Source organism: Centroberyx gerrardi, chromosome 17 (genome assembly GCF_048128805.1).
Source record: "Centroberyx gerrardi isolate f3 chromosome 17, fCenGer3.hap1.cur.20231027, whole genome shotgun sequence".
NCBI lineage: Eukaryota > Metazoa > Chordata > Actinopteri > Beryciformes > Berycidae > Centroberyx > Centroberyx gerrardi.
In genome coordinates this window covers 18,817,344-18,834,975 of record NC_136013.1, presented here as the reverse complement: position 1 = coordinate 18,834,975, position 17,632 = coordinate 18,817,344, and the positions used below count along the sequence as shown (strand labels likewise).

At 43.8% G+C, this 17,632-nt stretch overlaps 2 protein-coding genes across 2 annotated transcripts in view; one reads left to right on the top strand and one right to left on the bottom strand.

Annotated features, from left to right (window-relative positions):
* Positions 1 to 577: 577 nt before the first annotated feature.
* erich1 (glutamate rich 1) lies at positions 578 to 9,356 on the bottom strand. Its single transcript, XM_071918201.2, has 6 exons — positions 9,071 to 9,356; positions 7,963 to 8,100; positions 7,530 to 7,676; positions 4,221 to 4,619; positions 2,788 to 2,985; positions 578 to 857 (listed from the first exon to the last, which is right to left on the bottom strand). Exons 1-6 carry the CDS (start codon positions 9,087 to 9,089, stop codon positions 739 to 741), a joined length of 1,020 nt encoding a protein of 339 aa, XP_071774302.2. The 5' UTR covers positions 9,090 to 9,356; the 3' UTR covers positions 578 to 738.
* Positions 9,357 to 10,131: 775 nt separating this feature from the next.
* dlgap2a (discs, large (Drosophila) homolog-associated protein 2a) overlaps positions 10,132 to 17,632 on the top strand; it is a 150,444-nt gene continuing 142,943 nt past the window's right edge. Inside the window, exon 1 of the mRNA XM_078289640.1 lies at positions 10,132 to 10,149. Coding sequence (XP_078145766.1) covers positions 10,132 to 10,149 — 18 coding nt within the window. The remainder of the gene's footprint in view (positions 10,150 to 17,632) is intronic.

Here is a 17,632-nt window from a genome sequence, read left to right as displayed (position 1 = left end):
GTTTTCTTCCACATGTATGTACATGTAGGAGTGTGGATCAGGTAATGCAACATTTACGTTGTTATTGTTGGAACTCATTGTGTGCTAATGAATATCCCTCCCAAGACAACGTGCTAGAGTGTCAACTCATTGGTACTGTCTACCTGAAAACTACCAATCTATCCAAGTATCCAGTGCAATTAGGTGAAATAGTAGCAGATTTGAAGAGGCACATGGTATACCAGCTTGGTCAAAAATTGATTTGCGGAGAGTTTGGTAATTGAGGAGCTATTGAGTTAGCCGGTTGGTTTTAAATGTCATGACATCTGCAAGCGAGATGGGAGCTCCAGCAGACCTGACATTTGTCTTTCTGGCAATTAGGGGTTAGAGGAAGAGGATGAGTGTGATGCTAATAACAATTAGGTGTTTGCTCCATATGAACTACATGAAAAACAACTCTAGCAACGGGGAAGGAAGCAACAGCTCGGTCGATAATGACAACATCAAAGCTTACTCATGGTGGGAGGAAGGATTTCACCAGCTCAAGATGAACTGCCTACAATAAGGCATGAAAATGGATTGGACAAAAGCACGGATCAAAAGTAAAATGTATTTATTTATCTAAAGCTGTGCTCAGCACATCAATTACTGCCTGGAGGTTTTGAAATGTACGTGGAAATGTATAAGAATGCATAAGACAATGTTCTTGTCTGAAGTGATGAAGTGAGGTTGATAAAATCCTTCAGAAGCGTTGCTGTTTCAGTCTGATTGACAGTCCTGCGGCTGTGTTGTAGATGGCCCTGTCTCCGTGTCTCCCTGCATGGGGAGAATGTCTGTGATCCAGTATTGGAACAGTGAAGCGACTGCAGCGGTTTCCTCTGAAAAACAAAGAGACAGAGAGCTAGGTTTCAGTTCCACTTGAGAATGCTGACAGCACAATACCTGAAGAACAGTGAGTGTTTTTGCCAATGAGACAAACCAATTTGCTGCTAACATTCAGAGCATAATAAATCAAAATCTCCAGCCAATATTCTTATCTGCTTCCTACCTCTATGCATGTAGACAGCCATCCTAACACATCTCTGTCTCTTCCGCAAGACAGATTGTTCCCTTTCACAAATTATGAATGATAAAGTAGCTTTCTGTTCAACGGATCTATACGGAAAATCAAACGGACCACAAAAGGGGGGCAGTCGAGCCAGCGTCATTCATGCTCCAGGGTGGAGCAGTAAAATAAGGTAGAAGGGAATCTTTAGACCTGCACCCGTGGTCAATTGATTCCTACTGCGAGGACAGACAGGAGTGAGGGAAGCTTCAGTGAACTGTGAAAAAGATGTGAAAGACCTTGAAAACAGGCTCCACCAGAAATACATGTACTCACGTGCCTCAGTGGCAGCAGAGGGTGTTCACAGGGAAACGGCTGGATCAAATACAAACCGCAGAATACCGCTTTAACAAGACTGATGTTTATCAAAAATTTGCATTGCAGCAATTCATAAATCTGAAGTCAGAGGACTCCAAGCCCGTATGACAAATGTCACTGCTCTCCTCTAATACGCCAACATAGCAAAGAGGGGATGAATGAAATAAATCTTCCTTTCTTTAAAAACTAAAAAAGATTGATTCACAGGGAGTTTTGCTTTTGGCAGAAGTGCAGACAAATATTTTGCTTCTCTGATACGATCTGCTGGCAGAGTTGCATTTATAAACAGTGAATTAATGCATGACTCATACAATATAGGGCGGGCGGCGGGGGGGTAGAAAAGCTTTCAAGCAGCTGTGGAGCAGGTGCATGGAGGGGGATAGGCAGAAGTAAAGCTGGCTCTATTGTGGGGCTCTGCTTATGAGGGAGCATACTGGTTTTTACACGGTGTCGTCTTGGCGACGGGGACAGAGGGAGACAAGCGTCACTTTGTGGACACCTATTTGGCTGCTCTCTGTCTCTCTTTCGCTCTCTCACACACACACACACACACACACACATACATGCGTACGTAATAAACACACAGCAAAGTCCCCGCTGATCCTATTATGCAGCCAGCCAGCCAACCACGCAAATGCGCACACACACACACACACACACACACACACACACACACACACACACACACACAAAGGCCTCCTCCTTCACTGATTCCAGACTTCCACACAGTGTGCTATCAGGCGGCAGCTCTTCAGTGTGTCCCTAGGTGAATCAGTGTCTGGGGACTCATGAGATTGTTTAGCTGTGGATGGAGTGAAGGCAAGATGGACATGTTGAGGCATGTTGGGTAACTCATGATGGAGGTCAGCTGTGCGTGTGAGAGCTAATATGGACGAGACCGGCTCTAGTATCGGCAATTACGGGCAGGTATGTACAAGTGAAGGCTGATGAAGGCAGGTAAGGGCAGGTGTACTCAGCTGAATGACAACGATCATGTAAGGAAGTATAGAATGGGAGGCAAGTATGGACAGACAGAGGCAAGTGTTGACACGCCAGGTGAAACGCCTTGGGCAGATCCCAGCAAGAAGAGGCTAGTATGGACAGGGATGGGCACATGTGCGTGTACACCATCTAATGCAGTGTGAAATAAGTTGGAAAATACATTCTGGTACATTCCTGTAAGTGACCCTTTTGTAAAATGAACCGATATTCCCTGATTTGCCCAGAGATTTTGTCAAATTCCCCCGTCAGGAATACACCTCTTTAAATTCCATGATATTCCATGACCTGCGGGACCCCTTGATCAAGGGAGAGGGTCATGCATTGCTTTCTACTGGGAAGCACAACGTAAGGTTTGATGGTCGATTGACTGATGCACGACTGACCTGGAGACATGGAGGAGGTGTGGTGGAGCTCCTCCAGAGCCTTGGCCAGTCTGTCTGTCTGTTTTTGTTGCACAAAGGCCTTGAGACTATGGAGCTGCCTCAGGACAGAGGTGGGCACACTGCCACTGGCCATGCTGCTCAGTAGGTCATCCACTGCCACAGACAGCAGAGGAAGCCTGTCTGCATGCAACCTGGAGCCTGAAGGAGAACAATAGAGGTGGAGACACACTGTTAATCAAAGGCATCCATGTCACATTTCAGGATTTTATCTGTGAGGAATGTAATGTATATGCAGTAGATAAAACATCCAAGTTACTATTATGAATTGCACCCAACATAATAATTGTACACTTATAAAACCTCATCACCTTATGCTTCACCTAAGCCTACACAACAGCTGTTGCCAATGGCTACTGAGTATCAAGGTTGCGTTTCAAACTCTCTCTCCAGTTTGTGTCGGCACAGATGCACCACAACTCAAAGGAGCACAGATGCACTGCGTCATATGTGCAATGAATTATGGTCATTGTAGTTCACTAACTCGCTTTCAGCGCTTGGCAGCAGAGCAAACAATCTTGATTGGTCGAAAACTACAGCGGCAAGAACAGCCAGCTTTGTGCATCATGGCACCCGAAATTAACCTAAAACAAAAATTTACTTAACAGGCTAGGCCACCCAAATATTAACACTGTATGGGAAACACTGGTATTTCCGAACAGTTCTGTGCAGAGGAGGAACCGGAAAGAGGTCTTTTGTGCTCCCATAACACACCATCGCTAGAGAGGAGAGTTAATCCCTGAAACCAATGGACTGGAGGAAGCAGCCAGGAGGACAATCAGTCAGTCAGTCAGTCAGTCAGTTAGTGTGAGGATTATTCATGACACATCAGATGACTTGACTTATCCATTAATGGGAACACTGCCGATTTTCAACCAGCTGTGTATCATTACAATGTCGGTAGTATATGCAAATGAACAATGTTTACCTTCCCTCCATGTTGCCTGCACCGAGAGCTCCCCGTTCATTTGCCGGCAGAAACTCCGGTCTGTGGTTCGTGGAAGTACAAAAGATTTTGAAGCTGCGCCCCAGAGACACAGAGAACTTTAAAAAAAACCTGTTGTTGTTTTTCACACTATATCCCGATTTCGGATGGATAGAGATATGGTTGAAAATCGGCAAAGTGTTCCTTTAAGCTTGAGAATGATGAAGCAGTCCAAAGGCCTTGGCGAACGTCGCTGCCACTGAATTTCAATATTAGTTGCTGTGCTTCAATATATCAATGTCAACCTAGTCGCCCTGATAGCCGAGGTTCCACAATCATCCTCCCCCAGCCAATATGAATAAACCTTTATAAAAAGCCTGTATTGGTTAGCACAGAGCACACAAGCCCCCAGCTGCTCCTAAAAGGCAAGCAACCTTTGCTCAATACTCACGATCTGACATGTAGATTTCCATGGTGGTCCTGAGGAAGTCCGACACCTCGGCAGCTCTGCTCTCGTTCTCCTCCTCCTCCTCCTCCACCTCCTCATCCTCCTCTTTCTGGTAGGTGAACTCCAGGGCAGCGGCCCGGGGCACCAGACCCATGGAGAGCAGCTTCTCTTTGTGCCGTTTCTTCTTCAGCTTCCTCCTCTTGTTCCTGCTGAGGCGCTCTCCTCCCTCGTCCGCACGGGCCTGACTCTGACCTGCGCTGGCCTCGCTCGCTGGAGCTTCTCCGTCTTTCAGTGGATGTTCATGAAGGGTGAGTTTCCTCTTCCGTCTTCTCCTTCTTCTTTTCTGTTCTTCTGCCCCTCTCTCTCCGTCGAGTTCCTCGCTGCTCTCGGGGGTGCTCTCTTCTGTGGGGCAACGAGAAAGTAAGCTCTTGGTCACTTTAACAAACTTAGTCAAAGTTACTCTGGGTGTGTCTTCACATTCTGAGCAATCCATTTCAAGTGCACTTGTGCTGGTAAGCAGAATCACAATCATACAGTATCATACTATATTGCAACCAGTGGCATATTTTCAATCCTAATATGCTAGTGGGTTTTAGGAATATAGCAAATATTTGGCAGATTGGCCTGTTCGTCAACATACCTGTTCATAAGAGATGAAAATATAGACACCAAAATTATCCATGTATCCCTGGTAGAACATTTGCACCAGTGCTCCATGCTAACACTTCGGCATACACTATGTTGAGTGATAGTAGGCGACTAGCATTATCTAAAGTAAGAAGACTGACCTGTTAGTAACAAAGAGTTGTTAGTGGGTTTTATTATATGGGCTGTAGATTCATAAATTTTAAAATGAAATATCATTAACTCAATGTAGCTGATGTAGCCAGGCTTATTTTTTGGAATTCTTTCAGGTGAGCAACCATGCATTTATCAACTGTGCAGTGTAAGTTCTCACAACTTAACAGGTAAGTTGACCAATGGGCCGATTTTCCAAAAACTTGGTGGTATTCCTGTAAATGTACCATTCCACATAGATCTTCAAGCATGAAAGGATGGATGGAAGGATTTCTAGCGCAACTGCATCATCTAAGTTACCTCCTCTACATTGCTATGGAATGCACCAATTGGGAAGAGGACAGAAGCATTTAGGCTATTCAAGCCTAGCATTGGAGGGACACATTTCTGGAATGTAGCCTATGAGTAACAGAGACTCACATCAGATCCAATACGCACACAGTGAGATCAATATATAAAGGCATATGCAGGAGCACGCACATATCCACACAGGCATATTTATGCGCACAAGCACACACACACACACACCCTTCCAATTACCACATTCACCTCTCCTATGAAATCCAGCATTAGGGACTATAGCTCGTCACCTTGATTTGGTTTGTTTTGAGGTGAGATGTTTATCACAGTGTTGAATCACTCTCCTCCTATGCTTTACCACTGTGTAAATAAACTCAAAGTTAACCAAGAATGACCAGAGCCTGAATGTAAGGCCACGCACAAACAGCACTCTTGCTGGCCGAGCTGCTCCCTCCCTCCACCTCCCCTCTCTCTAAGAACTCAGAGGCCTTGAGGGGTCAAAGGAACTAACTCCCCATCTAATTCTTAGTGACACGCTCACGCTAGCAAGCGATGGACTGGCCAGCAGCCAGAACATAATGTAGCTGAGGAAGTGGCAGTGCAACAACAACCACAACACTGAATAGCAATTCTAGAGGAACGACAGCTCATTTTAGTCTAACCTGGTTTATAGTGATAATAAAATCACTTAGCGCACCATATGTCTATACGTGCAACAATTTAGAAAAAGTGTTATTTGAACTTGTGGTCATTTTGTTCTTCACATGGTAGATAGCCTTGCAAGCAGATGTGCAGCTCTGCTCTGTCCTTTCTCCTGCAGTCACGTGAGTGCACCGAGCCACGTTTTTCCCAGAGCATTTCCAAAGATGTAATATTTATAGTGATTTTTATTCCTTCCTTCCTTTGGTGGTTAATTAAAAATAGAGCAGAGCATTGCATGTCTATGTGTTGCTCAGTGTGCAATAGGAGAGAAATCTTCTAAGCCTGAACATACTTCTTAAATAGCCACATCTGTCACACAGCAGATATCAAGGGATTTAGAGGCAACTATAAATGGAGAGTGAATATCATGTCTTGGCATGACAACTTAGAGAACCTGAGCAACTCCTTAATAAAAGAAAATGTTTTTTTTTTTCCCCATAGCAATAAAAAGGTACAGTCAACGGTAGGTCCAGAAACACAGAATCAGCCCACAAATCATGGACCAGGACCTACCAAAACCTCCAAGAACTAACTGAAGCCTCCAACCAAAGCAACATGTCACTGTGGAAGAAGTTTTCATATTTCACTCTCCAAAGACTGTGTTCAGGCCATAGAGGTTGTGCACTTTCAGGTGATGTAAAATACTCACTCCGAATATTTTAATCGTTTGACTATACCGCCGCAAATGCGGTCGTTATTTTTATAATGTTATAATGTTTTATTGATGGTTTCATTACCAAGAAGCTTTTAGGAAGCCCAGCCTGAGTTGACCTCAAACAGCACTTTGTACTGCAATTTTCATGCAGGCCCGCTGCCCACTAAATCAAAACTATGTTCAAATGAAGGTGTGGTTAGAGCGAGTGGACTTAATCAAACTTAACCACATCCTGCATTATACCGAGTGCTGCCTGACGGAGCCAACTTATCCCTTCCATTTCACTGAGGTAAAGCAGATATCTGTCGGGTGGGAGGAGGGCAGCATGGAGGTAGATGAAGAGAGATGTGTCAGGAGACAGGACAGATCATCACAGTCTGATCATTCAGCTGCTTAATGACAAAGAGAATCAAGAAGTCTTTAGATTTTGCATCAGTCAACTGCTGATGGCATGATGTACCTTGGAGTCAAACTGCAAACCAACACTACTCATAGACCAACAACATTTCACCACATCAGCTCACACTTCAGCCTCAAAGACTCCACCGTTCAAGATAATTATCATCCAGCTAAGTTATACTAGTTTCTGTCAAACAACACAGTCAATAGACAGATCCAACTGAAAACAGAATCCCCCTGCCTCAAAACACCATCTGCGCCGCACTCAGTTTCTCTTCAGGTCAGGAACACAAATAATTGTCATTGTCTGTTTCCCTTAACTGGAGTGGCAAAGACAATCAGGGAGAGCGATTGTAATACTAGTTCCTGCCAACCTGGAGAAACCCCATGCAGTAAATCTCTCCTAGCTTTACGGCGCACAGACGAAGTCCATAAATGTAAGATTATGGCCCTCTTACCAGCTGGGTCCTCGGCACTATTTACGCTTCCTGGCTGGGGGAGTGTGACGGATCCCTCTGCACCTGTCTTGTAGCCTGTGGGGGGAGGCAGGGCCGTGTACACCCGCCTGCCCGGATGGGCCGCGCTCCGTGCCGTCCCTCCATCACCTGAGACAGAGAGAGCGAATAAAGGAGCGTTATGAACCACATCCTGAAGAGGAGGAGGGGGGAAATAATTTTGGAGCATGTGTATGAGGGTGTGTTGGTATGAGAGTGTGTGTGTTTTGAGGGAAGGCAGAGGATAGAATCAAGACCCAAAATTTGTTTCATTTTACACCAAAAAGTAGTACTTGTTTGTCAGTGTGAGGATGGAGGAAGGACAGTGTGTTTCATACAATACATATTGATCTGTCAGTGCAAGTGGCAGGCACTGGCAAACTGAGTGTGAACTTACCAATGGCAGCATCCTGGGACACTTTCCTTTTCACAAAGGGTTTTTTGGCCAGGGTCTCAACAATGCGCAGTGGGCTGGGTTCCTTCTCCTGTTTGGGAGCTGTAGGGTAAAGCTTCTGGAGCACCTTCGATTGAAACACTAAGTGAAACAAGACACAAATGACAAAAACAAATATTAGTCAGTGCCTTTCTGTAGCCGGCAAACACTAGCTTACTCCTAAATTAGATACATGCGGTTTTCGGATATGTGACTTTCTCTCTCTGTATGGGAGAAAACTGTAATCTGAATCTCAATACTGAAATCTGGCAGTTTAACACTGTAATTCAATGAAGTGTGAACTTTTTAAATTAATTTGCACAGCTAGTGGTCACTGCCTATGGTGTATTTTGATGTAAGAAGACAAAGGAATAACATGCAAACCAGTTATACAAGTTGAAATAAATGCTGCTTGGTGGGTCATGTCATATGTACACTTCATAATACTAGTAGCTTGGCATATTTGGAATATGCTTGCACTGACATTATTATATGACCTATATATACTATATTCAAATATACTTTATTTATCCCCAGGGGAGGCAATTTGAAGCAGGACAACAAAACAGCACACATTCATCAGTTACTTGTATACTCTTCTAGACCTGTTTTGGCATTCTTGTATTCTCTCTTTTTAGCCTTTCTATTTTTATTTTATTACTCGTATGTACACTGTTTACTGTTCATTGATGTACTGTCTTTATATGCCCTAGGTGCTGGAACATTGCAATTTCCCATCGGGGATCAATAAAGTATCCTATCAAACTGCCAGAAATCGACATGGAGTTTCAATCATCTCTCAGAGAGAAAGAGAAAACCCACATATGAGGTCTAACTTACCTATTAAGTTCATATGGTTGATGCATTGCAATACTTGAATATAAGCAGCACAGTGTGAAGAGTGTATCATTTTGACAGACGGTATCTAACACGTGTATTTGTTTACATCATATCCACGCGAGACTTGAAATGGCGAGACTTAGCCAGCTATCTAGCTTAGCTAATTAGTTGCGTGTAATACGATTTGTTATATTAGATTGGCAAAGTTGTAGGTGGAATAGATGATGCTTACCTTGTTTCCTATGTGTCATATCGTCATATTTAGTTGACAAGAAGCGAGGAACAAGCACAGCAAGATAAGAATAACACCGGTGGCTAGCTAGCTAGTATGCTAACAAGCTAAGCTATGTTAGCCAGCATGCTAACTTTTAAAAGTAACTCGCGCCGAAGTAAAAGGCTGCAACATCACACAGGTGAATGTAAAGAGTTGTGTATGGGAAGAAAGTTTTCAAAAAACAGCTACTGCAAAAAACAAGTCAGCTACGATTGTCAAATCACAATATTGTCCTTAAGTCCTCAAGCAGCATTGTCCCAAATAGCTACTGACACTAGCAGCAAAAGGAAACAACTATCCACGATGCGTGACGCTGTGGTACACCAAACCGCATTCAAACACCTGACAATTTAATGTGTACTTGCTTGTCGGCAAATGTGTATACCCCACAAAAATAATACTCAAGATTTTTTCGAATCATTAGTACCCATTCTTCAAATCGGCATACATATAATCTACGAAACAGCTCTCATTTAAATATAATTTCAATTTTTAGAATTGGTTCACACTGCTCGCTACTGCCCACCACATTGTATTTTGATGGAAGAAAGATGGAAAGATGATCGTGGGAATAAGGCAAGCCAGGTTCTAAAAGTTTAAATGTTAGTGAAGCAAATTGGTTCTGGATGTGATTTATGTACGCCGAATTGAAGAGTTGTCTCTAAGTATTCGTAAATGATATTGAGTCATATTTTAAGGGGCATGTAACTGCCGATAACCAAGACCACGTTAAATTGGCAGAATTTTAATGGAGTTTGGTACACCGTTCTCTCCATACAAAATAACGGCATGTATCAGGGCTAGAGCTCCCCCTGTGTTTGAATCCTGTAACGACAACCACTTTGGGCATGCGCAAACCGAACCAGCTGTAGGACTGGTTGGAAGCGAGATGAGAATACTAAACAGGCGCCTCATGGCTCAGCATCAGCACCAGGTTGAGTTAGGATTTGCGCACCCTCCAAACTTGGCTTGGGACCTCAGCATGTGAACAGGCTTTGAAGGAGGAGGATCCACCTAGAATGTCAGCTCTGAAGAAGGTAAAGCCCTCTCTTTCCTATTAACCTTAACGCACATATGTAGCTTTGGAGTCTTAATAATGTTAAAGGTATAGGATTCAAAGGGTGTATTTAATCGTCCTACAGTAAATGAGATGGTGCATGCAGTAGTGTAAAATGGGTGGGTTTCAAAGCAGTTAGGTTGCAGGCATTGTATTTTCCCAGTTGTTTTAGGTAATCAGACTTTTGGATTATTGGCAATTATAAAATGAAGGCATTGTGAAATATTCTCTGTAATAGGTTATGTAGGCTATATTAAATAGCATAAAGCTAATTTGTTTAATGACGGTCAGTCTCCACAATAAACAAAAGAATCAATAGTGATTTTGCATCAATGCCATCACTTTTGCATGCACATGAAATTTGTTCACTACCAGTCCTCTGCTTTGCCTCATGGATGCTGCTCCTGCACTTATCTTCATCCCTGAGGGGTGGAGATAGGATGAGGAACTTTTCAGGCAGAAAAGAGCCCTCTTAGTGCAAGGTTAACTTCTCAAACGGATGTCGGGTTTGATCTCTCCCAGACTCCTGTGGTCCATTGTCACATAATACTATGTATGTAGCATGCCTACTGTAGACTCTGTGGGTGGATGAGCTTCAGAGTCTGTGTCAGACAGAGCCCAAGCCCAGTGCTTGCAATTTTGAATGAGAGGAGTGATCTGTACAGTTCAGCAAAAGAAGGCATTGGATGAATAGTAGGTTTTGTAAGACTCAAGGAACTGCACAGAGACCTGTGTAAACATGTTACATAATACCTTGCTGTGAAGACAGCATTGAACAACACTTGGACAATTCCCACAAGGGAAAGGGCTAGTTTGTTTCTGATTAATCAAGCAGTGAGACTTGTATTCCTGTGAGAGGCTGATTAATATTCGAGTGGGAATCAGAACTGTTTTGTTGTTTGCGATGATGCAAGATTAGAAATACAGTGCTTATCTGCCTGTTTGTGTGAGACACTTGTCACCATTGTCAGTGCTAAACTATGATACGGCGTGGTATTTAAGATTCACACAGTGCAGTCGCAAGTATTGATGTCTCCTCAAATAGAATCCTGTGACTGAGCGATACAAAAAGAAGGGAAGTTGTGTAAAATAAAATGCCTGCTTCAGCACTGCTACCGAATCCACAGCAAATACACAGCACTCAGCACACACTGTGAGTGACAAAGTGCCGGCTGCCAGAACTCACACAGTCAGTCATCATAATCACAGAGGTGCTAAAAATAGGGGAGCATATTCATTGCAATGGTTCAGAAGCTCAATGGAGTTATTGCTGATCACCCTCGTGGCTAGAAGTTTTACCTTGATTCTCCTGCATGCTATACCCTGCTCAATAATACAAAAAGCCTTTATTTTTAGCCGTAGTAGTCAGCCGGTCTTTCTTCAATGACAGGCAGCTGTGTGGGTGAGACTTTGGTCTCTAAGTGACGAACTCATCCACTCTCTGGAGCGGCGGGGTGTGCCGCAGTCCAAACATGGAAACTGCATTTTCTGCCATAGTAGCATGCATGTTCAATGCGGGTCCTAGCAAAGTGTCCCATGTTCATTCATTATGTAGGTGATGAGAAGTGCTGGAGAGCAGTGGCAGTAGCGCCAAGGCAATCGGAAGCAAATGAACTGAGTTTAAATCAATGGGGTGGGTAATTAAAAGTGTCTATGAGTGTGTGGCTCTGGCTGTGTACAAGTGCTTACATTTGTGGGTGGGTGGGTGGGTGTGCCTGTGCAATATGTATGCATATGTAATTCAAAGAGAGGGAGCCCGTGGGTGGGCAGGTGCCAGGTGGCTGGTGAGACATGTGTGCCACCTGCATAAATCCTTATGTAACCCTAAAAGAAATTACCTGTCACTTACCAGCTTTAGGGAGCAGCACCTCTCACCTCTTCCACATCACCACCTCTGTTTCTAACCAGGCGACTAATCAAACAGCCTTTCAATGAAAGCTTAATGATTCATGCAGGATGGAAAATTCTGCCTCTTTCCTCATCCTACCAGGCAATTTCCTCACTTAAAAAGAAGAGAGCCTAATTAAAAGCTACCGCTTGAGTACAGATAGAAGAAAAATAAGGAGGAAACTGACAGTCTATTTCCCCTCAGTAGCGCATGGGAATTGAAGCTTGTTTGAGGATATTTAGCCAATGCTACTGTCAAATACGCATGCACACTTGTATGCACACACACGCGTACACACACAACACACACACACACACACACGTGCGCCCACACAAACTCTCTCTCAGAGTTGTCAGTGGGAAGCTTGTTTGGACTTTGTCTACTTGGCATTGACATGATAAGGCTCTCATCATCTGTTTGAAGATGCAGAGCAAGCTTGAAATGCTGCATTTACGGGTGTGATGATGTCATCTTGGTCTACAGGGGAGAGAGGCAGCGCTGAATGTAGACTAGACTGGCTAAAAGTAAATGTTGAAACATTCAGCAGGCTCTTTTTTTTCTTAATCCTCCACTCACCGTGAAATATGTGTTTCTACTTTCTCCCTCCACATCCTCATTTTTTATCCTCCTTCATCTCTCTCACTTTCTTACTTAGCCCTTACCTTGCGCTCTCTCATTCACCTTCTTACTTTCTCTCTCTCTCTCTGTCTGTCTCTCTCTCTCTGTCTTTCTGTCTGTCTTCCTCTCTTTATGTCTCTATTCATCCCCTGATGAATGCAACCCTACATCGCTAATAGTTTGGCTTCAGTAGAGGGCTGCGGAGGAAATGGAGAGGATGGATGGGAGTGGGCTTTATGAATCTAATCATGCATAAGAGCCAAGTGCGTGTGTGTGTGTCTGTCTGTATGTGTGTGTGTGTGCCTCTGTGCGTGCACCTGTGTGTTTGCATGTCTGTGTCTGTGCATTCCTGTGCATCACCGCCGCTCAGTTAATCCCCGCTGCGCTGCGGTAGGCACACATCTTTCTGGCAGGTGAGTGTCATTGCATTCTCCCAGTGTTAGTGTTAGTGCAATAGCTGCCACATAGCTCTAGGTCACATCTGACTCATTACAGGGTCCATTAGCAAGCTGCTGCACTATCTGTAACATTTCCTCTATTCTAATTGCACAGCCATTAATACAGGCAGTTTGATCCCAGCGCCACATTGATGAGTGTATTCCCACCCTGCCTATCTCAGCCAGACATTTTCATCATAATAGGAGCTGTCACTTTGAAAGTTTCCACAGCAGCAGAGCCCGGCTATCCATGTCTCTGTCAGGCCTCTGACACGCTTCGAATGGAGACGGAGGTAGTGACGGTCACGGTGTAAACGGAATTATAAATTTGCCCCTCAGGTCCAGTGTTAACACTCTATCTAAAGGCGAGGTTTGATTCTAATGCGAGTCCCCTGCAAAGACCCTCCAGTTCCAAGCGTACTTCACTCCTGCCTTGTACAGCATAAGTCATAATATCATTGCTGCTGGTGAAAGGCCCCACTTTTACAACCGAGTCTTTTCTAGACCCTTAAAACGAGAGCGATGAGCTTAATAAAATAGCCCACTTTAACGAAGCACCATCAAGGCTGCAGATTTTTTTTTTTCGCTTGGAACAGGTGTAAGTAATTTGATTAAGCTCTAAAGGAGGACTTTGTGCTTTAATGGTCCTAATGTAGTCTAGGTATTATAGCTAAATGGCAGTTGTCCACCGATATTACCTGTAGGCAGCTCAATTTCCCTCAGTTGCCATTGTTCACGAATGAAATACTCCAACCTGTATGGTTTCGCAGTCAAAACCAGAAGCACAATGGCCTCGGGTGCAGTACTCTGAATGTCATCGTGGAAGTGGACTTTTTAAATATTTTTTTTTTAACAAAGCCCCTTCTAATGGGGCTGTCAGCTCGCGCCTTTGGAGAGCTGGCCAACGAGAGTTCAGTGGAGAGATTAATAGAAAACCGCTCTCATCTCTGCTGCGGGACGTACGATCACGGATGGGCGGTGATATTGGTGGCTAGGGTGCAGTAGAGGCGAGTAGTTCTCATTTGAGGAAACCCTGTGCGCCTAGGAGAGACGTGAGATTTGGGAGGATTTAGATAAGCAGGAATCAAGCAGTGTTTTTTTGGAGAAGTTTGATGGTCCTCTTGTGGAGTCGTTATGCAGCTTGTTCGCTCTGCTCAGTTCAGCGCAGTATATTGTTGCTGTTGGCCTGTCTGACTTTCTTACTCACTCACTATCACTCCTCTGTTAGTGTTTTCGTACCGTGTGCCTCCACTTTCCCCTGCAACACGTTGGGCATGTTGGCTGACGGCGCTCCCGTAGCCCGCTGACCTCATTTGCAGATAACCAGTCTCTCGATGCTTTAGCCTAGCCTTTTAGCTGAAAGCATCACAAAATGTTGTTCCATGCGAGGTGTTGACCTCTCTCCAACCCTGCAAACACAGCCCTGCACTTTTCAGATGTTGTTTGCACCACTCGCCTCCATACATGAGCATCTGGAGGGGATTTCAACTGCTCACTTTCCCTTTCATCTACATGCCTGCCCTACCCATGTCTCTGGTGGTGCATGTTCTAAATAAGTGAAATAAAGGTCGTACATTAACTTTGCTGCCTAACAGCGTCCTACATGAACAGCATCTTCAACTGAGATATATGAGTTAGGCCCGATGTGCTACATGTTTTATTACAACTGTACTATGTATGGAAGTGTTGAGTGGTAAATCTGTTGGAGGGGGATTGCAGTTAAGTTCATGTTTCATGTTTTTCTTTGAGGGTTTTCTGCTGCTGGATATAATACTATGGCAAGATGTAGGCCTAACTTTGAGGTAAATGATTGTGTACACAAAGCCTGCTAACCAATTTACTCATTTATACATGCTTAAAAATGTATTTTAAGAAGATACACAGTTACTCAGAGAATGATTATTTGCAAATGCTTATAACTTATTAGTAATCACATCACAAATCCCAAAACGGAACTTTTTAAACAAAGTTATGTGCAAAGTGAGTCTAGGAGATGCTTCTTTGTATTGAGATGCGGTGGTCCCTGCCTCTGCATTTACAATACAAAGGACCACAACAGCAAAACAGCTACTATAATGCTTCAAACACTGCTCCAGAAATCCACTTTTCCACTTGGGACACTTTATGTATAAAATAGACTTCTCTGACTTTTCAGGGAGATTCAAATTTTATACATGCAAAATGGCATACACTTCACTTTTGTGTTTCATCACTGTGAAATAAACTAAAATTGGTAAACCATCCACCCTGCATATCTTGCATTGATACTGCAAGATTTGACAAACAATTCCCCATGTGGACGGACCACTGTGCAGCAGAAATGAGCTTGTTGTTCAGTTATAGGCTACTTATGCCATTTCTGTGTGCTGTATCCCCTAGCTAGTGCTATAGGGCAAGTGGTAAATGTTACAGCGGGAGGCTTATCTTCCATACAATCTGCACACCGCTGCGTTTGGTAGCTGGACTGAGCAAAAAAAGGGAGCAGACAGTGCTGAAGGCAGACAGGACACCATAGGAAGAGCTTTGAAATGCATTGGAGCGACTCCACTTCCCGTCCATCCTCTCAGCTCTCCATTAGTTCACCAAGAGTTGCACTCTAGCCCTCAGTAGCAGGCGCCAAGATATCCTATTATACACTGCCACTTGTGATAATTGCCTGTACCCAGCAGTAGTAGCGTGTGGTGGTGTGTGTGTGTGTGTGTATGTGTGTGTAGATGGAGAGAGATTTGCTTTGAGAGCATCCAGAGACCCCACTGGGACAAGAGCTGTTCCCATTGACTGCTCTCTGCTTTGGACAAACTAGGCTGTGTTCCCCCCAGCCTCGGATCATGTGCAGAACCATTAAATGAACCTGGTGCATTGGAGCCTGTCTTGTTTGGAGGGATCTACACCAAAGTCCGGCTGAACTAGTTTGACAGGCAGTGCGCGTGTCTCACGGCGGGTCACGTGAGACCGGTGGCGGACAAATTACAAGTTCTACAACAAGAACGACTCATTTCGTCGAACTTTCTGATGTTGTGACTTTATGTTTATGAGTTCTGCACATAAATATGTTTATGCTTATGAGCTCAGCTTGTGCACAAGCTAAATTATGTAGGCTATTTCTGATCTCCACTCTCCAATCTCTCGAGGCAAGCTGCCTCAGACAGTAGACAAAGCAATCTCCCTGACAAATGGACTTTCAGGGAAAAAGTAATCAGTAGTTTCTATATAAGGGGTCATTTTAAGAGAATTGATATCAGTGGGAAAAGTTCCTCTGTGGACTGAAATGGTGTGTGACTCACCTGAGGTGGGCCATTTGATTTTTCATCTCAGTTAATGGGTATGCATTTGGTTGCTTCTCTCGCTCTCTCTTTTCTTTTCGACTGCCTCGACATTCTTTGTGTTTGTCCCTCCTGAGCGTTCTGATATGTCTCTGTTAGCTCAGCGCCTGCTTTTCCCAAGACACCGAACTATATTTAACACTCAAATAGTTGCGAAATACATCTATAAGCATATGTATGGCAGTTTCTTGAAAAGATACAGGGGTGTTTTGATTCCCAGAAAACCACCTCTCGCGTTTGTCTTACTTGCTCGGAAACAGGCTACACTAGCGAATTTCCATGTACTGCTCTCCAGCCTACAAGCCCAGCTATCTCATTTTTATTTGATGAGCCTTCCCAGCAATGACAGGTGTTGATGCTATAGGGGATACGGGCACCGCCACAATGTTATGGCGCACAGTCTTTATTGGAATGGTTGATGGTTTGTTTCTCTATCATATCCTGAATTGTCTGATAACCTTGCCAAACAAGCGTTATCATGAAATGAAAATAAGGTCAACATGTAACTTTCTAGCACACAGTTCCATGATATAGCCTACCGCTGTATAGGCTACATTTGTTTATCTCTATAGCCTGCTTCAATTTGAAAATAATAGTGTATTCTCATGCGCATTCCCAGCCCATACGCCTTGTCGTTTCATTTTTATTCGATGAGGCGCACCTTCAGTGAGAGCTGTGGATGTAATAGGGGATATTATGGAGAGTGGCGCACTATTGGAAGCATATACATGAGAGGCGTGTAATGATGTCTCCGCAGATTTCTTTTATCTTACGTCCTCGGGCCACAAGAAGATGGCAACCGGTCCTATTGGAAGAGCGTGACGGTAAACTGCTACAACATTGCCAAATGGAGCCTTTTATTAACTCATTGGCTCAGTGGGGTTTGAAGACTCATTCACAAGATTGGGCCTCTATAGTCCTGAGGGCACTGCTTGGGATTGTCTTTGTGGAACTAGTTCCATTATAGTTTATAGATGCTTCTCCCTTGAGCGCCATGCTAGAACTGTGCAATCTAACTGCTGACTTTAATGGGTGCTTATTTCTCTGTTTTGACATAATCAAGGTTATTTATTTTAATTATGAATGGCACTGATATAAAATGAGGCTAGCCGTCCTATGTGATGCAGCTGAAACCGACTATCCAAATCTGTGAATATTTAGAGAAAACAAATCTGTACAAATACCCGAAATACCAAA